At 40.6% G+C, this 25,574-nt stretch overlaps 3 protein-coding genes across 3 annotated transcripts in view; 2 read left to right on the top strand and 1 right to left on the bottom strand.

Moving 5' to 3' along the window:
• Positions 1-4,202, top strand: part of DIDO1 (death inducer-obliterator 1) — a 66,231-nt gene extending 62,029 nt beyond the window's left edge. The window contains exon 17 of the mRNA XM_065414301.1: positions 746-4,202. Coding sequence (XP_065270373.1) covers positions 746-4,170 — 3,425 coding nt within the window. The 3' untranslated portion in view covers positions 4,171-4,202. The remainder of the gene's footprint in view (positions 1-745) is intronic.
• Positions 4,203-13,123: 8,921 nt separating this feature from the next.
• Positions 13,124-22,667, top strand: TCFL5 (transcription factor like 5). Its single transcript, XM_065414939.1, has 6 exons — positions 13,124-13,725; positions 14,714-14,900; positions 15,606-15,768; positions 16,818-17,061; positions 18,444-18,585; positions 22,545-22,667. The coding sequence occupies exons 1-6, from the start codon at positions 13,154-13,156 to the stop codon at positions 22,665-22,667; spliced, it is 1,431 nt and encodes a 476-aa protein (XP_065271011.1). The 5' UTR covers positions 13,124-13,153.
• Positions 22,668-24,431: 1,764 nt separating this feature from the next.
• The window catches only part of COL9A3 (collagen type IX alpha 3 chain), a 68,188-nt gene continuing 67,045 nt past the window's right edge, over positions 24,432-25,574 (bottom strand). Inside the window, exon 32 of the mRNA XM_065414984.1 lies at positions 24,432-24,625. Coding sequence (XP_065271056.1) covers positions 24,432-24,625 — 194 coding nt within the window. The remainder of the gene's footprint in view (positions 24,626-25,574) is intronic.

Consider the following 25,574-nt stretch of genomic DNA (forward strand, 5'->3'; position numbering starts at 1 on the left):
TATAGTCCCTCTTTCTCTCTGATAATTTACTATGCTAGTTATATAAGCCTTTTTGTTAAGCATTTTCCTTTGAAGCTAAACACAATGTTGACCTCTTTTAAAAAATGTTTTTAAAGACAAAATTACCATATTCTCAATGTACTATAGAAAATAGTTTGGAAATATTCAAGTGGCATGAGACTAATGTTTTAATAATAATTCTTTGCGTTTTTTGTTACTTAGATGTTCTGAATGCATATATTATTGCAGCAGGCTTTCCCCATTTTATCTCTCCATTAGTTACAGTATATTTACTGATAACTTATTTGATTTTTTTTAACCATTGCAGTAGCATGTTAGCTTTGAGAAGTGAACAAGGTACAGTAGTATGAAAAGAGAATATTTAATGAAGTATGTTTCCAACACAGAGGTCTGATTTTTTTATATTAATAAGGAAGTTGCTATTTTTAGTACCGCCACCTATTGCTAGTTTGTTCAGTTAAAAATATTTCACAAGAAAAGCATCAGAGAATATATTTTTAACTGAAATATCCTATAGTGTACTTCCTTTAAAAAAAAAAAAAAAAAAAACTAGTGAAAAATCTGACATAACTACATATAGTGCAATTCAAACAGAAGTTGCACACTATCTGAATTGATCGTATGTATTTTCTCTCTTGTGTGCTTTCACTGCTGTTGTAGATCAATCGGTTACTGCTTTAAGGATAAATAACTGCCTTCTAACACAGTCTTTTTTGTCTTCCAGGTCTTGAATCATCACGTCCAAATTTAATTCTTGGATTAGTGATTTGTCAAAAAGGTAAACGTCCTGCAACTGTTCTGGAATCGGACAAGATGGAAGAAAAGCGCAGCAGAATTCAAATACAGGAAGAAACTGAAGTATCAGTGTACCCTAAAGGCCCTGTTGCTTCTCAGCAAGAAAAGAAACCTTCAAAATACACTCTTTATTCTGGAGAAACAGCTGTAAGTACAACGCCACCTGTATCTCCCCCACCACCACCACCGCTTCCCATTCAAGAACCATCTACAATAACACCATCAGTGTTAAAAATACTGTCATCGATTAAAACAGGAACCACAACAACCATGTTACTGCCAGTTCCAACTTCAGCAACAGCAACAGTCACTGGCACAACAACTTCAACTTCTACAACTTCGTCTTCTTCAAAAACAGCCACACCTCTTGAGCATATCTTGCAGACTCTTTTTGGAAAAAAGAAAGCTTTTGAGTCTGTTACTAAGGACTCTGAAACTGTTCAGTCTTCAAACCAGGAAGCTCAAGTTACAATAGATGGAGTGTCATCTGCTCCTTTATTAGATCCAATTGTACAGCAGTTTGGGCAGATGTCTAAAGATAAAATTATAGAAGAGGAGGAAGATGACAGACCATATGATCCTGAAGAAGAGTATGAGCCAGACAGAGCTTTTGAAATACAGACTGGTGAAAGTGAAAAACTGTATGATCTTGAAAAGCCTTGTGAAACATCTGAACAAGAGGATGAGGCCTATGATCCAGAAGATGAAACTATCTTAGAAGAAGCAAAAGTTACTGTTGATGATTTACCTAATAAAATGTATGCAGATGTGAAAAGCAGTGCTGTGGAGACATCCGCTCCATATGTGCCTGATGTGTCTGCTCCCTCATCCTTGGTAGAACAGCAAAAAATGTTGGATGAATTAAACAAACAAATAGAAGAACAGAAAAGACAACTGGAAGAACAAGAAGAAGCCCTCAGACAACAAAGAGCAGCTGTTGGCGTTTCAATGGCTCACTTTTCAGTGTCTGATGCTTTAATGTCACCGCCACCAAAATCATCCATAACAAAGTCTGATTTATTCCAGCAGGAACAACAAATTACAGAAAAATCAGATTTACCATCATCCTCAAATCAGCAAGCACAAGTGCTAAACCAGGGCTCTGATCTGAGACAAAGTAGAGATCCTCGACAGGCTAGAAGGATGGCAACAGAGAATAATGATAGTGCTGATTCTCGGATAAAGCCACAAATAGTACACCATGAGACACCTACAAAAGAAGTTATTCCAGCCAATTATCCAGGTTCATTACAGACTTCACTTGAAAAGGAAGATAAAACATTAATTTCTGCTACCCAGGCTGGGTATAGTGAGGATAAGTGGGTTCCAGGTGAAAAAGTGGCTACACTCTCTGAACAAGATGCACCTAATGTCAAGTTTGAAAACACTGCTAAAGTTCATCTGGAAAGTGTGAATCAAACAGCTTCTGGAGAAACTTCCACATCCAAGCCTTTACGTAAAGTACTGCTTCCAACACCTCCCAGTACATCTTTTCAGCCCAATTTCCCTACACCAAATGATGGTCAGTCTTGGTCAAATGAGTCACAAGACGCTAATTCTCCATCAGTAGGAAGAGATTCTTTTTCAAATCCAATCTTTACACCTCAGGAAAAGATAGCTGGTCACTTTGAACCCGAAAGAAGTCTCTCTTCAGTACAGTACGAAGATCAAAGAAACTCTCAGTCCCGTCAGTTTGCAGAACAAACTGAATCTCCAGCTGTTCAAAGTGAGGGAGAAAAAGGACCTCTCCCTCAACACTTTGAAGAAAACCGAGGAGGGCCTCCATTTTCTTTGTCAGGGCAAAAAGGAGGGCTTCCACCACTGATGTTTGGTGCATCTGTGGGACCTCATGGACCCAATTTTCTTGGCCAGAGAGGACCAGCACCACAGTTTTCAGAAGAGCATGGTTCTTCTCCAAATAATGATGGAGAAAGAGGACCTCCACCTGGCAGATTTGGAGGACAAAAAGGACCTATTCCTTCATTATTTTCTACACAACATGGACCACCACCTCTTTTTGGTGACAATAGGGGCCCTTCACCTTCCTATCTTGGTGGTCCAAGAGGAATGTCGCCATCTCAGTTTGAAGATCGTAGGGAACCTCACATGGAACAAAGAGACTTCCCAGATTCCCAATATAATGAAATGAATAGGCCTCCTGGACAATTTGAAGGACCGGAACCACCCCAGTTTATGGGAAATAGGGGGCCTTCACCTTTTCATTTTGGAGGTCAAAGACGACCACCACCATCTCAGTTTAAAGGACAGAGAGGAGGCCCTCCACCACCTCAGTTTGGAGGGCCAAGATGTCCACCACCTTGTCATTTTGGAGGATCAAGAGGCCCTCATCCAAATCAATTTGAAGGGCAAAGAGGTCCAGCTCCAAGTCACATACCAGGCCCCAGGGGACTTTTGCCACCGCCTTTTGAAGAACGGAGAGGGAGTCCACCACCCAGATTTCCAAACCAGAGAGGGCCAGCCCCACCTCATTTTGGAGGACCAAGAGGAACTACACCTGCATTATTTCCAGAACAAAATGAACCTCCCCCTTCTAGATTTCATTTTCAAGGGCAACCTCCACAAGGTATGAAACCAACCCCTAGACCACTCCTGGAACTTCCAAGTCATCCACCACAACACAGGAAGGAGATGTGGGATGAAGCAGGACCATCTGCCTCTCTTCCTAATCTTTCAGGACAAGGACCTGAGTCAGAAGCACAATGGCCGGTGTCCGATTTCCGAGAGGGCAAAAATATTGAATTTAGAGGTCAGACTTTTGAAGGGAGGCAGAGGGAGAGGTATGAAGGAGGAAATAAAGAAAAGGTATTAGATCAGCCAGAAAGTCAGCAGTCAGAGAATCGACAAAGTAGAGGGTTTGAAGAAAGACGAAGGGATAGGGAACATGGCAGACCTTGGGAAAGAGATCATGGCAGAAACTGGAATAGAGACAGGGAAAGGGACTGGGAGAGACACAGAGACAAAGACTGGGATAAAAACAGAGAGAGAAACCAAAACAAAGATAGGGAGAAAGATTTGGAGCGGGCAAAAGAATGGGAAAGAAACAGAGACCGAGAGAGAGCCAGAACCAGAGAAAGAGATTCCCACAGAAGACGTGATAGGGACAGATCAAGAAGCAGGGACAGGGATCGTGACAGAGATAAAGACCGAGATCGAAGCAGGGAGAAAGAAAGAGATCGAGAGAGGGATAGAGACCGGGACAGAGACAGAGGAAAAGATCGTAAAGACCGAAGTAAAAGTAGGGAAAGTGGTAAAGATTTGAAGCCTGAACCACAGCAGGAAACTCAAAAGCCAGCAGAAACAGAAGTTGCTTCATCTTCCACTAATCAGACATAGAAACAATTCATAATTAATTGTACCTGATAAATAATGATTAATTTTTCACACACAAAAAGAAGCAAGAACTCGAGGTCTCCTGTATATACTGTATATTCTCATCTTTACAAGAATGCCCTTGTAAAGCCAGCCTTACAAAATGTGTTGACAAATTAAAACAGTTTTTTAACAACTGTGAATGAGAGAATATTCAAACAGATACAAAGCAAGAACATACTGGACTTTAACTTGCAGCATTTTGTGCATAATGTTTTTCTTACAAAAATTCACAGCGTTAAGAGTTATGCGATTTTCTTTTTTTCTACTTACACCTTTATCTTAAAATTTCCATTTACAATTAATACAGAAATGGAAAAAGTCTACAAAGAGCATATTGCTTTTTAAGATTACAAAGTTATGTTTTCCAGTAACTTGAATTGTAATTTTATAAGAGAATCTAATCAAAACCTTAGGAGCCATAACTTTACATCTCATTTATGTAGTATTTCGGTGTAAAAAGTTGTTTCTACAGCACATGCTTTACAAGAGGAGTCTGATATTGTTGTCTTGTGATCTTACAATGGATGGGTTGTGTGTATTTAAGAAATGGCTGCAAAAGAACAGTGTTATTACTTATTTGTAACTGACAGAGTATTTGAATATGAAATGACAAGTTTAAAAGTGCACTATCTTCCTTTTTATATAAAGGTATTTTGAGTTATGGAATCCAGCTGTTGAGAGTTCAACCAAGAAACACAGGCTTCTACATAAATAACTTTTTTTTCATGAGGCTGCAAGGTTTTAAAAGTTGCATTTTTACAAAAATATAATTAAAGAAAATATAACACCTCTGTATCCAGTAGAACTCTGAAGTTTTAAAAATATCATACATTGGCAAATCATTAAAATTTGTAAATGAATAAACTGGTAAACCAAAGGAATGGAAAATAAGCTGGTTAAATATACTACTAAAGCTATTATTTTGGTTATGCTGATTCTTTCAAAGCATTTTGTTTGCAGAATGTTTCTATTTAGAGGTTTAAGGATTTGCTCCACTTTTTCTGTAATTTATTGACAAGAAGTATTTTGTTCCCGAACTAAAATGTCAGTGCTTTTTGGCAATCCATAATAATGTTGATGGTGTATTTAAAAGTTGGCCACTGAAAATAAACATTTGCATAAAGCTTGAAATGGAAAAGGTGATATTAGTTTAATGCGATAGCTTGAGGGAAAGCGTTTCACTGTGCAATACAGCATACTGCTACTTTTCATGTATTCTTCAAGTACATAATTCTGACGTGTGAAACAGAGAAAACCCTGCTAATTTATTTGAACTTGTACATTTGCAGTTGGGTAAATATTTTGATATTTTTATAAAATAGTTTTGCAAATGTAAAATTAGATTCCTACTAACATTTGCATCTTGAAGTCTACATTATAAGTAGCACTATTCCATATACATCACTACAGATTTTACACTTTATATTGGTGCATCTTTGAACTCCTTAAATATCAAGGACTCGGCTGATTTAAATGATGGGCTGTATTCGAAACCGGTAGTCAAAATGATAAAATGCAGAAAGAGGTGGTATTAAATGCAAACATCTACTATGATGTAAGATTTTTTTCTTTTTCTTTTTACTGGGATGTTTCTAATTTAAAGACATACATACAAGTATGCAAAAATCAAGTGTTTGTTTAGGTTTACTTGATAGAAATTTCTGTAAATTGTATTTTATATTGCAAAATATATCACTGTACATTAAGATGTGGGACTTCACAGGTTTTTGTTACTGTAAGTAGAATAAACATCTACAGAGATTTGTTGTCTTTTTCTGAAATCCATGCACATATTTTAGTTATATCATTACTACTTTTTAACAAGACAAAGAGTATTACAATTTGAGAGGCTTCAGAGAAGAAGAATGGCATGAGAAACAGTTGCTGAGCAATGGTGGATGTTTTGCTAATCAGATCGCTCAGTTTCTTTACCATTCTGAACAAGGATGGTGCTTTCAAAACAAAACAATTTATTTAACAACTGACATTAACTGTAATGGTTCTGAAAGGCAAATGAGATCTTTATTGTGCTTGTTTATGATTTTTTTTAAATTAGTCATTCAAAAACATTTTCTAGTGTGTTCCAGATTTTTTATTTGAATTATGAGGTTGTCATTTGCAGTGCATACCTCAGCAGAACTAATGAGAAATTTCTTTGATAAACAGCTCAGCTGGTCTCAGCCTTTGCAGAGGTGGAAGGGGGGAAATTCATCCCATTCATGAAGAACAAGGCCTTCTGTGATTTGGAAGTAGGGTGACCAGATGAGAGGAAGAAAATATCGGGACACACGTGGGGGGGAGGGGGGGGTCCGCCGGCGGAGCAAAAAAAAAAAAAGCCGTGTGCTGCCGGTGGAGCGCAAATAAAAATAAAAAAGCCAAAAGCTGCCGGCAGAGCAAAATATCGGGACAAATTGCGTCCCAACCAAAGATCGGTCGGGACGTGGGACAAACATCTAAATATCGGAATGGTCCTGATTTTATCGGGACTTCTGGTCACCCTATTTGGAAGCAGGTGGAGTGACTCTACAAGGGACTTCTATGCTTCTCGTATGCTAGGATGGTGGTCTCCACAGCAATGTCAAATAGGCTGTTGCAAATGTTCATGCTGGGATTTGGTAAAGCTAGGGCCCAGTACGTCTGTAATTACATAGAGCCAGCAGCCAGGAAACTGCATCAGTGGCATTGACAAAATTGGTGGTGGTTCCATTTCATAAGCATAGCCTTGTTCACTCTGTGGTGAGCCAGACTTGAATTCGGCTGCAAGATACGCTGTCTAGATTTCAAAATCTGGGCCTGAAAGAATAATGACAAACTTTTAGCCTGATTCAGATAAACTCTAAAAACAACACAGAGTTTTTATCATACAAGTGAAGGACTGGAAGGGACCTCAATAGGTCATCTAGTCCAATCCGCTGTACTGAGGCAGAAAAATATTATCTAGAATAGTCCATCCCTTACAGGTGTTTTGTCTAACCTGTTCTTAAAATCTTCCAATGACAGAGATTCCACAACTTCCCAAGGTAATTTGTTCCAGTGCATAACTACCCTTACAGTAAATCTCCCTTGCTGCAATTTAAGCCCATTAGTTCTGTCCTCCGTGGTTAAGGAGAACAATTTATCACCCTCCTCTTACAACCTTTTATATACATGAAGTCTGTTATCATGTCCCACCTCAGTCTTCTCTTCTCCAGACTAAACAAACCCAATTATTTCTATCTTTCCTCATAGGTCATGTTTTCTAGACCTTAATCATTTTTGTTGCTCTCTTCTGGACTTTCTCCAATTTGTCCACATCTTTGCTGAAATGTGGTGCCCAATAGGGCACACTACTGCAGATGAGGCCTTATTAGCGCTGAGTAGAGTGGAAGAATTACTTCTTGTGTCTTGCTTACAACACTCCTACTAATACATCCCAGAATACTTTTGCAACAGTATCACATTGTTGACCTGTATTTAGTTTGTGATCCACTTTAACCCCCAGATCCTTGTCTGCCTTACTCCTTCCGAGGCAGTTATTTCCGTGTTTGTGCAATTGATTCATGTTGCATGAAAGGGGGGGGGGAAAGAATAATTTTAACTCTGGCTTTAATGCCAACCTATGTACCAGTGGCATCTTTAGTTAATCTTTTGGATCACATTCCAGTTTTTACTATCCTTTTAAAGTGGTATTTATCCTGCCAGATGAGTGCTTTTCAAGCTCTGTTTAGAATAAAGTGAGGAGAAAATGGGGGACAACTCTTATCTTCAGAGATTTAACATATGTAATGCTTGTGTGTGATTAGCTTTTGAGGCATAGTCAAGTCAGGCATGCAAAAAACTGCTTTAAAAATCTTGGTATCCCATGTAGAGGAAAATATCACTGCTATAACATTCAGAATTTGTACCCCATGATAAAATATAGCACAAATATAGACAATTCCTATGCACCGTTACTTGATTTAGTGCTTAGAATATTAAGGGATGCTGTCAACAGGAAAAGCATATTTTTGAGCTTCCTAAAGAAATGGATATTTCAAAAAGCACTTGCTAGTTTTTTTTTATTTTTCTCTTTTTCTAGGACTAGATTTTCAAAATAGCAGCACATTGTGGCTGTGGGACAATATGTACACATAGTTGCGTCTCTTACTATTTTTTTTATTTTATTTTGAAAATCTGTCCCTAGAAATATGCCTGTTTTTTAAATAAGCATAACCACCAGTAGATGTATAATATGGTTTGTCTATACGTGTGCTTCTGATTACAAAGAGTGAATGCCCATTGCACACAGAACGCTGGCTTGTGACTATGTGTAGGTTGTGTGTATGAGCTGGAGAGTGAACCTATACACTCAATTTTAGTCTAATTACTTTATTGAGGCTACTTCTAGAGTTTTATGATGGTTTACAAATCAATAAAACTTGAAATCTTTTCTGGACCTTTCTGCAAAGGAAAACTGTTTCCACAGTACGGCTGCAAGTGTGTTAACATTTAAAATGTCTCAATCTTACAACAGCAAATCCAGGGAATTGGTTTCCTACTCTCTCCATGCTACCTGCTGCTCTGCTCTTATCAGTTTGCAGCACATTTGAACATAAGTATCCTGCTTCCAGTGCTTCAGAGAAAAGAATTCTTGTATATGTTAATAATTGTGCCAGCTCACTAAAACAGAGCAGAGGCAAATAGGCTAAAAACCATGTCGTCTTGTACCCCCGAACCAAATCACAGCTCCATTTGTGCAAGAGGAGATTGGTATTGTGGCGGGTTGGACAAACCTTGCTGTTACAGGTTGGGCGTAACACCTGCCTTTCTTTCAGGATGAATGTAAAAAAGTGACTGAAAACACAAGTCTCCAAACCCAAAATACAGGCACGGCTCCACCAAAAATAAAGGCAAATTGCCAGGCTTTCCAGAAATGCAAATAACCAGCGTGGAGGGGCTGCTTTGTAGACTTTGACCTGAGGGATGTGTGTGTATGTATGTAAGTAAGAAAAGCAGGAGACAGCACACACAATGAGACAGACAGCCCAGATCTGACTACAAGCTCTGTGTAGCTTGAAAGCTTGTCTCTTTCACTAACAGAAGTTGGAGGTAACATATTTTACTGGACTCCCATCTTGTTTCTCAAACACAAGCTCCATTGTGTTAATGTATCCTTGGAAAGTTGCTCTGTTGTGTCTTTATTGGCAGAGATCTGTGGATGGAAGCTAAGATCCTGGTCTACAATGCAGTAGTCATCCCCATTCTTCTTTATGGGTGCGAGATATGGTTGATCTATCGAAGCCATCTCAAATGTATGGAGTGGTACCAACAGCACTGCCTTTGGAAGATTCTCTGTATCAGATAGGAAGACTGTTGCGCCAGTACCAGCGTTATCTCTGCATCTAACGTTACTAGTGTTGAGGTGAAGATTATGAATAGGGCCCTACCAAATTCACGGCCATGAAAAATGCGTCACGGACCGTGAAATCTGGTCTCTTGTGTGCGTTTACCCTATACTATACAAATTTCACAGGGAAGACCAGCATTTCTCAAATCGGGGGTCCTGACCCAAAAGGGAGTTGCAGGGGGGGTCACAAGGTTATTTGGGGGGGGGAGGTGTCGCAGTATTGCCACCCTTACTTCTCCACTGCCTTCAGAGCTGAATGTTGAATTTTTCCCCCCCATGTTAAGTTCTCACACCTTCTATAGGTCATCTCGATTATCACTTCAAAGTTTTTTCTTCTGCTGCTACTGATAGCTCATCTCAATTGATTGGCCTCTTACAATTGGTATGCGTACTTCCACCTTTTCATGTTCTCTGTATGTATAAATATCTTCTGTCTGTGTGTTCCACTCTATGCATCTGAAGAAGTGAGCTGTAGCCCATGAAAGCTTATGCTGAAATAAATTTGTTAGTCTCTAAGGTGCCACAAGTACTCCTGTTCTTTTTATGACCATGAAATTGACCAAAATGGACTGGGAATTTGGTAGGGTCCTAATTAGGAAACATCAACGTTGCTGGGCTGGTCATTGTATGTGGATGGCTGATACTCATCTTCCAAAGCAAGTCCTCTTTTCTCAATTTAGTGATGGTAAGAGGGACCAATGGAGGACAAAGGAAATGCTACAAAGACACCCTGAAAGTATATCTTAAGAAGGGAGGCATAGATCCTACCAATTGGGAAGAGCTGGGTGGCAATAGCATCATACATCAAGCCTCGGTCCGTTTTGAAGAGAATTGCCTTGCTCTAGAGCCTGAGAAATGGCAGAGGAGGAAAGAAAGTGTACAGCATCCCAGCTAGCAGTTGTGGTCTCTTCAAACAACCACCTGTCACGTATGTGGAAAAACAGGTAGAGCATGAAGTGGACTTCTCAGCCCTCTTAAGTCTCATCAATGACTTTTCACCCCGGCAGACATCAGCCTCCTATCCAGAGATAGCCGATGGACAGTTTCTCTATCAATATACAGTCAGAGAAGAAAAATTACACCTGAAAATCAAGAGTAACGCCGCTTATGCGTAGGAAATAAATTGGGGTGTTGAGCTCAGAGTGACCAGTACTAGGTAGCCTATTTGTTGTGTGACAGGACAACATCCTTAAAGATCTTTAGATCCCACAACGGTATCTGGCGTGATTTTGAAAAGATTCTTAGTGACTTTAGGAGCACAAATCTTATTGAAAGTCAATGTGATCTGGGCTTTTCAATTACTTAAGTGCTTTTGAATATCATGCCTTGAAAATCATGCCTACTCTGTCTTGACATTGTACTGTCTAGATCTAACTTCTTCCTAATTGAACCAATTCCTCCATAATTAAAGAACAGAATTTGCTCCATCCTGGTTGCAGGAGTGTAAACCTGCATAAACTCGATTGCCTTCATCTGAGTTATTTTGCATTTAGGCCATTCTACCCCAGAGCAAAAGTTGGCCTTGGCATTTCCTCCCAGCCCAAGTTTTGCAGTATCTTGATTGTGCTGGGGTAGTTTTCCTGTACCCACCATTATTTCAATCTAGTCAAACACACTCGGATGTTTTTATGTGATGACAGGAAGTAGTGACAGAAATCTCATGTCATGCAGCATTCCCGTCCAGGGCCATCTTACTACATTTCCCTCTCTTCTGTTTCTGTACTTTGGATTTATTTCCCTTGTTACGGTGGGGAGAAGACGAGAATGACTTGCGTAAGGTCATACAGCTGGACAGTGGCAGAGCTGGCCACAGAAGAGCCCTGTTCTCCCTTTCAGGCTGATGTTCGGTGGGTAGGATTCCGTGAAGGGAAATGGGGGGAGTATCTAGGACGGAGAGGGAAATGGTGTGGGGGTGCTTATGAGAGGAGTTGGGAAAGGGGGGAGTTTATGGGGAGGACTGAGTGAGGGTAACTGTCTTTCTGCAAGAATGAAGAGTGGGGGTGTTCCTGGGGGGAATGGGGGAGGGGAAGATAGTCTCAAGTGGGTGGGTAGGGGGTACTCCTGAGGGGTGTGTGTGTGGGGGGGAAAGAGATGATCCAGGAGTGTTTAGGGTTAAAAGTTTCAGTGTTTATGGCAAACACAAAGGCCAGCTGTAGGTGGGGGGAGGGGTGAAGGGCTGCGCATAGGGGGGGTGTAAGGTTACATCCGGCCCAGGGGGGAGGGGGAAGGAGACGGTTCGGGGTGGTGTGTGTGGGGGTGTTCCTGACAGGACTGGGGGAAGGGGATCTGGGGCTGTTTAGGGGATCTGGGGGAGGGGAAACGTGTGGGGCGGTTTGTGGGTACAGCCGACGCGAAGCAGGTGGGCCGATGGCGAGGGAAGGAAACACAGCCCAGCCCGGCCCCTCCAGTGAATGATGATGTTGACGACGCATGCGCAGCGGTTTTCTTTGCTAGTGCGCGCATGTCGGGGCGGGCACGTGACCATTAATCCGACTTCGGCGGGAATCTCACCCTGCAGCGTCAGCAGTTACGGCGCGAGGCGAGGACACAGCGGGTGGCGCCCGCGCGCGAGCCTCCCTCGGTCACTGGGGTGCGCGTGGCGGTTAAAAAGCGGCGGCGCACGCGCACGGGTAGGCGGTCCACCCCGCAGGCGGAACTGTACTTCGCAGACTCCCCCTCCCCCCCACCTCCTGCCTGTTGCTAGGCAGACTTCGCACCTGGCCGATCTCTGTGGGGCAGGCCTTTGAGGGGAGGGGGGTACAGTTGCTCCTCACTGAGCACTAGGGAGGGGGCAGGCTGCGCTGGCCGAGTTTACCCCCTCCCCCACCCTATTTTGGGATGTTAGTGGGATGGGCTGAATTTACCCTCCCCCCCCCGCTTGGTGTTATTGTTTTTGGGAGGTGTTGACCACCCCCTCCATTTTGGGGGGGGGAGTGGGATCCATTATCATTAGGGGCAGAGCCCCTCCCCCTCTACTTGACAGCATCATTGGGTGGGTAGTGCCTTCTCCGGGGACATTATTGCGGGCCCTATCCTCTATTCTGAGGTGGGTTGGTACTGGGAGATTACACCCTGTTTTGGAGGTGGTGTTTCTGGTGGGTTATTCCCTCTCCTTTTGGAGGGGACCATACTGGGGGTGGGGCTCCTCTGTGGGGGATCGCCAAGTGGGATGTGATGCCCCCTCTTTTGAAGAAGTATTATTGACTGGGGCAGGGATTGTACTCTCCATCTTGGGTTGGATGACTCTTTTTTTTTTTTTTTACAAGGTGCTGTTTCATTGCACTCTTGGAGCTGTTGTTACAGGGGAGTACTTCATTTACGTCTTTTTTTTTTTTTTTTTTGAGGGAGTGGTTATGATAGCATTTGCTGGAAGCACACTTTGTTGTTGAAGGATTTATTAGTGATTGATTCAGTTTCTAGTTTGAAGTCATGTCAGGATCAACTCCAAAACAGACCTCCAGTCCGCAGACAGTTGCTGGTGTTCCGGATCCTGCTCCTGCTGGACCTGAAGACCCAACTGACAGCTCCTTTGGTGAGCAAAACCTTAGCTTCACCACCACAGACCTCAACCTGGTGGAAATGACGGAAATAGAGTACACCCAGCTTCAGCACATACTCTATTCACACATGGAGGCACAAGCAAACGAAGGCGAAATGGAAGCTAGGCTCAATTCTGCCTTCTTCTCAGCTAGTAATCCTGCAGATCAACCTCAGCACCAGTCCTCAGTGAACACCAATCAAGCTGGCTATTCATCATACTCTGGGAACCAGTCAGTTTACCCAGTTATCTGTCAGTCAGGTCTATCTTCTGACAGCAATTTAATGGGTTCAAACCAATGTCTGGGGCACATTGACTTTCAAGAGCTCAGAATGATGCTACTTAGTGAATCTAATCTCCCTTCTAATGAAGTAGATAAAACACCTAATAGTAGCTCTGTAGAAGTCACAGGGCACAGTTTAGTAAGAGTTAAACATGGTGAAAATTTTGGTGGGACAAATAAAGAAACTGTACTTGTTGAAAATTCAGCACCAGCTCCTGAGCCTAGATCTAAATCTGCAGTTCGTGTTCGTTTGGAAGACAGATTCAACAGCATCCAGACAGAAAATCCCAGATGCCAAGAGCCACAAGAATCGGGAGTGACTCTTAACAAGTGTGTTGTCATTAACTTTAGTTTAAAGTTTACTGTTAAATTATATATTTTCATGTAGTTCAGTATTAATTTAGGCAGATTCAAATTTATGAACAGTGCATTGTTTTTAATACTCAAAATGACTAGCTGTGTGCTTTGGCACAAAATTTAGATCTTGAGGAAGTGGGGGCCCAATTCCCATTAACTTCAAATTGTGCTTACTTACACTAGGTCTGAACTTGGTCAGTTATGAATACAATACACAAGATAGTTGTGTAAATGAATTAATTTTCAACTTTATTTTTGACATCAACATCAAATGTAAGCAAAATATATAAACCAGAGCTTTATTTAGCTGTTTGGTTTGAGCATTGGCCTGCTAAACCCAGGGTTGTGAGTTCAATCCTTGAGGGGGCCATTTAGGGATCTGGGGCAAAAATCTGTCTGGGGATTGGTCCTGCTTTGAGCAGGGGATTGGACTAGATGACCTCCTGAGGTCCCTTCCAACCCTGATATTCTATGATTCTATGTTGCATCCTTCTTACTTTGCAAAAAGTAATGGAGATTTCACACAGACTAATCAGAGGACTCTGGTTAGTGTTGTAATGTAAAAGTTTATCTGCACAAATCCGCTTGCAGCAAGATATGAACCTCAGACTTGCACAAGCTGCCACTTATTTGAATATTTTTGTTACTGAGCCTGTGTTTTTTATTACAACACAATATATACTTTTTTAGTTTCAAACTTAGAGAGCTGAAGGAAATTACTTTTATGAAGTCCAACAGTGTAATTTCACTGTACAGAATAAAATAATTTATTAAACAGATCCTTTTTGCCATTGAAGTCAGTGAGGTAAATAGTTGGCCCTTAATGGTAATGTGTATTTAAAGTAAATGGAAGTGATTTTTTTTTAGTTATTGTCACTAGAAGAGTAGATAGCTGAAAAGGTTTCTACAGTTGTCATTTTCAAGTAACTGGTCTTGTTTTATTTTATTTTATTTTTTGTAGTTTAGTAACACTTATTCGTCAACCAGCAGAACTAATGGGTGTGCCTCTTCACCAGCAGCAGAATAAATGTACTACATTAGTGAAAAATAAGACTGCTGCTGCAGCTACAGCTTTACAGTTCACATATCCATTATTTACTATGAATGCCTGTTCTACTTCTGGAAGTGCTAACCCTTCACAAACACAGGTAGATTTTATGTTTTCTATTATTATTTGTAGCCTTCTTCTTTGAAACTTAACAATAGTCTAAATTTGTAAAAATTCTGCAAGATTTAACTAAAATACAATTTAATTTTAATTGATCAGATTCAAAGTTATTTTATAGAGTTTTGTTTTAAAAGGAACTTACGTAGGCATGTTCAGAGGGATTTATAATTTATGTGTCTTTTTAATATTCTTAAAGATGAAATATAGTTCTCCGTCATTTTGATTAAGTCCTTATATCTCTTACATGAATATGTACCCAACTGGCAGGACCAACAGTCTATTAGATTTCTTTCCAGGAAGGTACTTTTGTTTAAGTCACTCAATTCACTGCTACATCAGTTTCCTTCACAAAGACATAGCTAGCTGCAAGTAGGTGGTTAGCAAGTAGACTTTTCTCTTGGTTCCTTCTTTCCATTTTCTTTTGACAAAAACTCATGAAATTCATTTTCACACAGTTACTACAAGCCAAGAATAATAACCAAAACTGGCAAGCAGAAACTGCCAGAGGTACAATAAAACGACACAAACGGTCTGGATGTTGAAATCACATGACTGTGGTACAGAAAAAAATCACAATTGGCATTTGATTTATCAATACAACTCATAGGATGGGACTAACATTAAAATACATATCAAAAGTATTATCCTCTTCTTTTCACTTAACACTCCCTAATTTCCTTTTCAGAACTCTGGCACATCATGTACTATTCTGGAAGCTGCAAAACATCAAGACCTTGGATTACCTAGAGCATTCTCTTTCTGTTATCATCAGGAAATTGAATCCACTAAACAAACAGTAGGCACTAGGAATAAAGCTTTACCTGAACAAGTTTGGATTAAAGTAGGAGGTAAATGATTTAGCTTCTGCTCACTTTGCTTTCTGTGCCACTCAACCTCAAATTATATTTCTTCTGACTTACTTAGTCAGTTTGTTTTCAAGGATGAATGTGCTTTTACTGGTTCCATATATGCAATTTGAACTCTACAAATAATCTACAGAATCAGTAGGTATTTGACAGACTTTCAGAAATGATCAACATCCTTGCTGGTTTCTGACTATAGTGTTTGCCGCTAAGTGCTGGTGTGGCAATCCACTTTATGAGGGAGCCAAAACTATCAGTGCCTCAGCACATCCATGCGAATTTCGAAACCTGAATTATCATTCTTCAGGTTCTCCCCTTGTAGTAAGTCTCCACCTGAGGAGCATCAGGGGGATTTCAGAGCAGTGAGAACAGGGCAGGCCATGGCAGCAGGGCTCCTATAAAAATGTGTTGCTATAGTCAGTCTCATACAGCAGTTTGTCAGGCATGGGCCTCTGTGTGGCTGCCCCTGCCCTCCCCAGCTGGGCAGATCTGCAGGGCATCCTGGAAAATCTGTGCATGTGATGGTTCTCTCTCTCTCTCTCTCTCCTGCCCCACATGTGACAATAGTTGTGCTAATGCAGCAGAGAACAATTGGGAGGAAATATCACAAGCTGAAATTCATGTTCCCCTTTATGGGAGCATTTGATCCTTAATTATTAACTTGATATTGCTCATTTATTGATTGACATTTTTTTCTTTGAATAGTAGGATGAAAAAGTTGATTGCCTCAACACTAGTTTGCATTTAGTAGTGCAGCAGTAATTATCTTGAAAATGTGAATTTCATATTTACAGCACTTTATATTTTCAAAGTGCTTTAGTAGAATTAGGCACATAATTTTCAGATGAACTAATTTGAAAATAAGAAGAGTTACAATTACAGAGGTCTAACTTTTTTATATTAGTTACGGATTAGTCCATCAAAATGAAAACTTACAAAATCATAAAGTTTCAGTGAAGCTTAATATTTATTAAATAATGATAGAGTGGGAGAATCAAAAATAAAGTACTGCTTTTTCCCCTTGTTTTGCAAAGAAGAAGCTTTATGTAAACAAGCAATAAACAAAAGAAGTCGCAGCAGAATACGCCAGTTGGATGCAAATGTAGACCGCAAACCTCTTAGTGAAATTCAAAATATATGTGATAGCCAAAATACTGCATCTGCACAAGGTACTTGGCAGTCAACACAGGTAAATTCAAGTATGCTGGCACAGAGTGGAACTCAGGGAGGAATCTCTCAGCGCCGGGAGAGACATAACCGCATGGAAAGAGACAGAAGGTAATGTCCATGGCTCTGTGAAGAGTTCCAACAAAAAAAATTCTTAAACCATAAATTAACTACAGTATACTAATTATATCATTTAAAATAGATTATTGGACATGTTTTGCTGACTTCGTCAGCTGGGGAATGTGGCATTCTCATCAGGGTGGTAAGGGTATACAAATTTGCAGAGGGACAATAGGGTTGAGGTCTGTTATTTCTCACCTCTATACAGGGGTGAAAGTAACTTAAAGGACTTACCTGTACGCCGGAGTCCTGAGCAGGGGGGCGGGGCCTTTAAGTCCCCAGGCCCTTTAAATCGAGATTTAACGGGCTGGGGGCTCCGGCTGTGATAGCAGCAGCTGGGAGCCCCGGGCCCTTTAAATCACCGCCGGAGCTACCAGCTGTGGAGGCGGCCAGGAGCCCCAGGGCTCCGACTGCGATTGAAAGGGCCCGGGGCTCCGGCCGCCGCTACTGCAGTGGAGCCCCAGGTCCTTTAAATTGCTGTCAGAGCCCCGCTGCTGGAGCCCTGGGGTAGTGGCAGCGGCCCGGGGCTCCGATGGTGATTTAAAGGGCCCGGGGCTCCTGGCCGCTGCTACTGCTACAATTGAACACCATGGAAAAATGACATTTGCTTTTCACTCCTAAATCCACGTCTTTTGCACAGGATATAACTGAGTATAGATATTAATTTGATACAAGCTTTTTGTGTCTTAAAGGCAGTTTTAAGAAAGACTTACGCTAGTAGAAATGAATCATATTGAAATGAGTGATTGCTAATACTGTAGAGCAGCCATAAACTGAAAGATCTTTGGCATTTATTATTATATATTTGTACAGTGCCAAGCACAATAGGGCTCAACCTGATGTGGTCTTTAGACACTATTGCACTGTAAATGTTAAATAATGACCACAAAAGCAAAAATACAACCAGCTAAGTAGAGCTATTAAAATTTCTGTCTAAGGTTTAGCGCCCATGTATTAGGCCTCAATGGATTCTCCCCATCGTGCAGTGATTCAGCACAAACCCTCAGAACTTGAAGCCTCTGCTAGCGGTTGGTCTGTCAAGCCCTGGCTAAAAACTAAAGCTGGTATCCTCTTCCTCTCCCCAATAAAAACTCGGAGGAAGGGTTGCACTGGCAAAATGGTCTTAGGGTGACTGCAACTCTTCGGAATGTAGGCAAATTAGCTGGCACAAAGCAATGTAATTTACATTGACCTGGGCTAGCTTTGGTGAATCTTCCAAATATTTGTGTTTATTCCTATTCATACCTATCCAGTGTTGGTCCCCTCAAAATGCAAAACAGATATCAACATCTAAACAGCTATACAACCATATATCTATGTCAGCTATCTGGGTTAACTGGCTGCTAGAAATTATTATTTTGCGTTGACTGTAGGCGCAGAATCCGGATTTGTTGTGATGAATTGAATCTTCTGGTTCCATTCTGCACTGCTGATACTGATAAGGCAACAACATTACAGTGGACAACAGCATTTTTGAAATATATTCAGGAAAGGCACGGGGATTCCTTGAAAAAGGTTAATAAATCTCATACAATCCATCTTTTTAAATGTTTCTAATAATGATTTTAAAATGATTAAACATTTTAACTAAATCTGTATTGCATCACGAAAGATGCATGAAACACCTGTGTTGGACATTTACTTTGTCTCTTAAAAAACGTGGCTGAAGGATACAAAGTCAATGAACTGGAAGTTCTTTTAATAGGTATTACTAGAATGGTTTCAGTTGAGCTCATAGTCTGTGTTGCATCAGATCTCACAAGCTAAGTAAAGTTTGATTTGGTCAATTAGAGCCACACTCAGGAATTAGGGGAACCAGAGCAGGCTGTAGGTTTGAAGCCTTCTCTAAACATTCCACTTTTTATCCATATCTGTCCTGCTCACTCATACACACTGAGCTGTTTTTCCCATTCCATCTTCTGCTTCCTATTCTAATCTCCCTGGTTTTATAAGTGAATTTATTTGTCTTGTACTTTATTTTATTAGAGAGTTCCGTAATTAGGGCTGTCGATGAAGCGCAATTAACTCACATGATTAACTCAAAAAAATTAATCACACTTAACTGCAGTTTTAATCGCACTGTTAAACTAGAATACCAATTGAAATTTATTAAATATTTTTCTACATTTTCATGTATATTATATTTGGTGTTGTAATTGAAATCAAAGCGTATATTATTTTTTATTACAAATATTTGCACTGTAAAATGATAAACTAAAGAAATGGTATTTTTCAACTCACCTCATACATACTGTATTGCAATCTCTTTGTCATGAAAGTGCAATTTACAAATGTAGATTTTTTTTTAATTACATAACTGCACTCAAAAACAAAACAATGTAAAACTTCAGAGCCTACAAGTCCACTCAGTCCTACTTCTTGTTCAGCCAATCGCTAAGACAAACAAGTTTGTTTACATTTACAGGAGATAATGCTGCCTGCTTCTTGTTTGCAATGTCACCTGAAAGTGAGAACAGGCATTTGCATGGCATTTTTGTACCCAGCATTGGAAGGTATTTACATGCCAGATATGCAAAACATTCGTATGCCCCTTCATGCTTTGGCCACCATTCCAGAGGACATGCTTCTGTGATGATGATGCTCATTAAAAAAATAATGCGTTAATTAAATTTGTGATTGAACTCCTCGGGGGAGAATTGTATGTCCCCTGCTCTGTTTTACCCGCTTTCTGCCATATATTTCATGTTATAGCACTCTCGGATGATGACCCAGCACATGTTCATTTTATGAACACTGCAAAGAAGGTACCAATGTGAGATTTCTAAAGATAGCTACAGCACTCAACCCACGGTTTAAGAATCTGAAGTGCCTTCCAAAATCTGAGAGGGACAAGGTGTGCAGCATGAAGTGTTAAAAGAGCAACACTCCAATGCGGAAACTACAGAACCCGAACCACCAAAAAAGAAAATCAACCTTCTGCTGGTGGCATCTGACTCAGATTTTGAAAATGAACATACGTCGGTCTGCGCTGCTTTGGATTGTTATCGAGCAAAAACCGTCATCAGCATGGATGGCCGTCCCTAGCCATTCTGGTGCCCTACGCAGCCCCTCTGAGGGGGAGGGGGGTAGGCCTCCGCGGGGGGGGCTGGCCCCAGTCCTCCATGGGGGGCAAAAGCAAGCTTGAGGGGCAACCACCCCCACAGCACAAGCTTGCGGAGTGGAGCGGGTTGGGGCCGGGTTGCTCCACCTCCCGCACCACCCCCCTCCCCCCCCTCCCCCGCACTCATGAGGCAGCGGGAAGTGGAATGACCCAGTCCCAGCCTGCTCCGCTCTGCCCCTCTGGCTCCCAGCCTTGGGGGGCCAGGGAGGAACCGCCCCCCCCCTCAGCATTCACCGGTGGTGCGGCTGGGGCCGGGTCGCTGCACTTCCTGCTGCTGGTGAGTGCAGGCCTGCCCCCTGCTGCAGTCCTCAGAGGAGTGGGGGCAGGGCTGGGGCAGAGCAGAGGCGGGGCAGGGATGGGGGCTTTGTGGAAGCAGTAGAGTGGGGGCGGGGCTGAGGCGGAGCATGTGTGGGCAGAGGTGGGGTGGGGGCGGAGGCTTTGGGGAAGGGGTGGAGTGGGGAGGGCGGAGCAGGGTCTGGTGCAGCACGCAGCTGCGTAGGGCACCAGGAAATGTGCCCCAAATTTCCTGGGGCCCTACGCAGCTGTGTACTTTGCGTATGGGTGGGGACGGCCTTGAGCATGGATGCATGTCCTCTGGAATGGTGATTGAAGCATGAAGGGACATATCAATCTTTAGCACATTTGGCACATAAATATCTTGCAACACGGTGCCTTGAGAACACCTGTGACACGGTGCCATGAGAACACCTGTTCTCACTGTCAGGTAACGTAAACCAGAAGCGGGCAGCATTATCTCCTGCAAATGTAAACAAACTTGTTTGTCTGAGCAATTGGCTGAACAAGAAGCAGGACTGAGTGGACTTGCAGGCTCTAAAATTTTACATTGTTTAATTTTTCAATGCACTTTTTTTTACATAATTCTACATTTTTAAGTTCAACTTTCATGATTGCACTACAGTATTTGTATTAGGTGAATTGAAAAATACTATTTCTTTTGTTTTTTTACAGTGCAAATACTTGTGATCAAAAATAAAGTGAGCACTATACACTTTGTATTCTGTGTTGTAATTGAAATCAATATATTTGAAAATGTAGAAAACATCCAAAAATATTTAAATAAATGGTATTCTATTATTAACAGTGCAATTGAACACGATTAATTTTTTTATCGCTTGACAGCCCTCATATATATATATATATATATATATATATAAAATCTTTCTCTATGCATATTATGTTATCCAATGATGACGTCCAACTGAGGTGATTTTTGACACCCATGCACAATGGCCATGTAGCAGTAGCCTTCAGCGTCCTTTTTAGTATATGGTCCCTCCCGGGAGGTGGTGGCAGCATACAGCACTTCAAGAACTGATTTATTTCCTAGTCTCTTTTCAAAATGACATCTCAGGGCAGGCACTATGAATACTAGCATTCATATGCAGAAGTCTTTGGGGTTGGAGCATTTGTGTCCGCAAAGTTTTGCCCACTGAAAAAGCTGCCCAATTTGTCATAAAATTAAGCTTTAAATTGCAGAAATGTAGTCAAAAATAAAAGTTCTGCCTTCAGCTATATACAAGCAGTATCCATTGACTAACGGGCTGTATGTGACCAGTTGAAAGTAGAATTTTCTCCTAAAATGCTAACTGATTTGACACACAAAAGTTCACATAAATGGAGGAACAAATGCTATCCTTCCCTAATAGTTGTGGCAGGTTCTGATTGCAGCAAAACCAACAAGATTCCACAGCAGAAGGGAGCACTATGCTGGGAGCCAACTGAGAGCTCCATGTTCATTTAATACCACATTGCAGGGGTTCCTTATGTTCTACTACAAAGATGGGTTTGGGGGATGCAGTTGCGCTGGAGGCACAATTGCAAACATTCACTATCAGAACTGTTGTGGGGGTTATAAAGGGTCACATTAGCTGGAAGGGGCTCCTACAGTATTTAGTCAGTAGTAGCAGGCAAATTTTTTTTCTGCCCAATTCAATTGTTTTCTAAACACCTCACAATTGTTAATGTATTTAGCCTCCCAGCATGCCTGTGAGGTAATGAAACCCTATTATCCCAATTTTACAGATGGGGAATTGAGGCACAGAGAGGCTAAGGCCCAGATCCTCAAAGATATTTAGGCACTTAACTCTGCTTAGGTACCTTTGAGGAGTTGGGCCTAAGTGACTTGCCCAGGGTCAATCAGGCAGTCTGAGGCAGAGCAGGACATTGAAACCAGGTCTCATGGCCCAGGCTAGCATCCTAACCACTGGACCATCATTCCCTCGATGGTTTACCAGTTGCAGGATTTACCCGCCCCTTAGTAGTTTAATAATATTTTATTTAAATATGTATTGCATTAAGCATGATAATAATTACTTTGTATTTTTGGTTTTAGGAATTTGAGACTGTGTTCTGTGGTAAAACAGGCAGGAGACTAAAACTAACAAGAGCTGACTCATTAGTAACATGTCCAATGCAGGAAAACATACAGAATAGCACAGCAATGGAGATCAAGTAATTTGAACTAAATACCCAGCGTTTTATGGAAAGTATTGACACCTAATGATGTTCCATAGCAATTATTTTATGTCCACATACTGGACTTCATCTCCTGTGACTAATTTGAAATTGAAGGATCCAAGAGTGACTTGCAAAATATAATTTGTAAAAATACATAAATAGAACAGTAAAGAAAACATTCTTTATTCAAAATGGAAAGATAAATGAATTACCAACAATATTAATTGATCAGTGTCCTCTCAGAGAGCTTTGGGACCAGAGGCAACAAGAAAATGTCATGACAGCCACTAAATATTTCCCCCCCCCCAATAGCTACCAAAATCCATTTTAACTTGATATAATATAGTTAGAAATTATTATAGACCATCAACCTGTCCTGTTGTATTTAGTCAGTCATGAATGTACATTCCTGTTAAATGTAAAATAAATAAATAAATAAAGATGCCATTATAGTGCCCATTTCGCAATTGAAACAGTGAGAAAATTAAATTGGTTAGTGCTTGTATAATAAGTACAATTCTTACAAACAATATTATATGCATTGGAATTCAAATTTGAAGTTCATATTGAACCGTACATCCCCATAGGACTAAAGAATCATACAATGCTATTGGCATTGCTTTTAAAATACAGTAGTATTTTAAATACTTCTTGCACAAACTGTCCAACAATTTTCCTGTATTGTTGCTTTAGTCCAAAAGTGGTATATTGTAAACGGTGAATTATTTAAGTGCACAAAATATTTTCATATTAAAAGAGTAGAAATGTCTCTACTTGTTAATAAGATGCAATGTTCAGGACAGAAATAGTATATTTTATGAACTGAAAAAGTGGCTTTATTAATTTCTTAAAACAGATGATGCTGACAGGTTTTATAGTACAAAAAAAGTCACCCCAAAATAAATACTGTTTTAAATCACGGATATTCACAATTTTGCAGCAATTTATTTCTAAATAATTCTAATAAAAACAATTGGGGGAAGATGGGGTTCGGTAGAACAAGCTTTGATGTGTATAATGACAGTTACAACATCACAAAAAAAGGTTAAAAAAATCTCCTTTTATTTTTACAATAGTTCATACAGTAATTTTGGCTGGTGTTGAGAAGAGCATCCTTTCTGACTTGGGATTTTTTTTCACAAATTCTGTGCAAATAGCTGAAGTAGAGGGTGTGAAGATACTGTTATTGAATATCCTTTATTATAACATGGAAATATACAAAAACTCTCCCCTGTAAATTATAATATATACATTACACCCTTTGCAGAGTTAGATTGCAAGAGTGCAAAGGGTTTAACATTTACTAGCCATGGCAAATGTTTGAGGTACAGTCTGATAATTCATGGTGGACAACAAATATACATGGTCAATGATGTTCAATTAGTGCCTGAACCACTACTGAATTCAGTGAGCATAGACTCAAGCCTTTATGCAAAATAGCCACAAGCTTTTGTACAGTTAGGGAGATGACAGTAAAAGGAGCAGCGCTTCCTCCTGTAGGTCTCTTCAACAAAGTGGGGAGGAAGGGAAAGTGAGACTGATTTGCAGTAAAAATTCTGGAAAATAAGGGGTGGGGGTGGGGAAACAATTTTAAGCATCTTTTTAGTAAAGGGTTTTGTCTGATGCTTTCCTGTGTCATGGAACTGAATTACTGTGTCAAAGTCTCCATTTTATTCATTTTAATAAAAGGAATATTTGTCCATTTATCACTAGGAGGATTCTGACTCTTTTCATACAATTCACTGTTTACTTAAATATTCAGTCACTTCTCCACTTTTAGTGCTGAAGATTTTTTGGATCCTCCTCCAACAGCACCCATGCAGGCTGATGTATCACAGATTCCTGGAGTTCCCTGAGCCCCTATTGCACCAGGTACACCAGGATCACCTGGCAGACCGGGTTCACCATGAGCACCATCTCGACCATCTTTACTAATTCCAGTTACACCTGGTGGACCTTAAAGAAGAAAAAAGAAAAATGGTTTAGGGTGAAATCCTGGCTTTTATTTGCATGTAAAATTTAAAATATTAGGTAGGTATCTGTAAGCTGTAAGAGGGTTATATCTAGTGCTGTATTATGGCTCTCTGAAGTATAGGATATCTGTAGTAAATATGGTAATGGTTTGAGCCACAGGCTAAATTCTGCTCTGTTATAATGGTCTAACCCTGGAATAACTGAACTGGATTTAGTGGAGTTACTTTGGATTTACACTGGAATAGCTGACAGCAGAAGTTTGCCAATTCATAGTTGTTCCTACATATATGTCTGCTTGTTTTTGGGACTACCATACTTTGCTGTGGCTGATCATTTCAAAACTGGCTTCTGAGTGAGTCATCTCTCTACTACCACGTAACCCAGATTAGCATGGTAACTGTAGGGAGAAAGGAATTCAGACATAGCACAAACCACATGCAGCGCAGCCCCTCTAACAGCCTTTATTCTAGCCTATAGTGATTGTTGCCTCTTTGATGTTCAAAAAAATGTGTAAGGCTGGGATTTTCAAAAAAGCCTAAGAGAGTTAGGTGTCCAAACTCCATTGAATTTTAATGGGATCTGAACACCTAATTTCCTTAGATCCTTTGAACATCTCAGCCTAAAGTCTTAGAGGATCCTCAACTTGGCCTCTAATTTTGTACCTGCTATCAAGTGAAGGTGAAATAATAGGATTCATGTGGGTTGATTCCCAAAGGCACAAATCGGAGAGTTAAGCACAAAAGCAACTCTCGTTTGCCATTTGGGAAATCTTCCCCTTGTGTCCCTCTACTGAATTTGTAGATGCAGTAAAAATGTCCCCGTAAAATACATCGTCTTAATTATACTATGAAAAGGTCTATCTAGGAGGAGATTTATCATAAAAATAAAAGTATATTCCTGAATAAACAGGTATAGGCCATATTGCTGTCAT

This window comes from Emys orbicularis, chromosome 12, assembly GCF_028017835.1.
Source record: "Emys orbicularis isolate rEmyOrb1 chromosome 12, rEmyOrb1.hap1, whole genome shotgun sequence".
Lineage (NCBI taxonomy): Eukaryota > Metazoa > Chordata > Testudines > Emydidae > Emys > Emys orbicularis.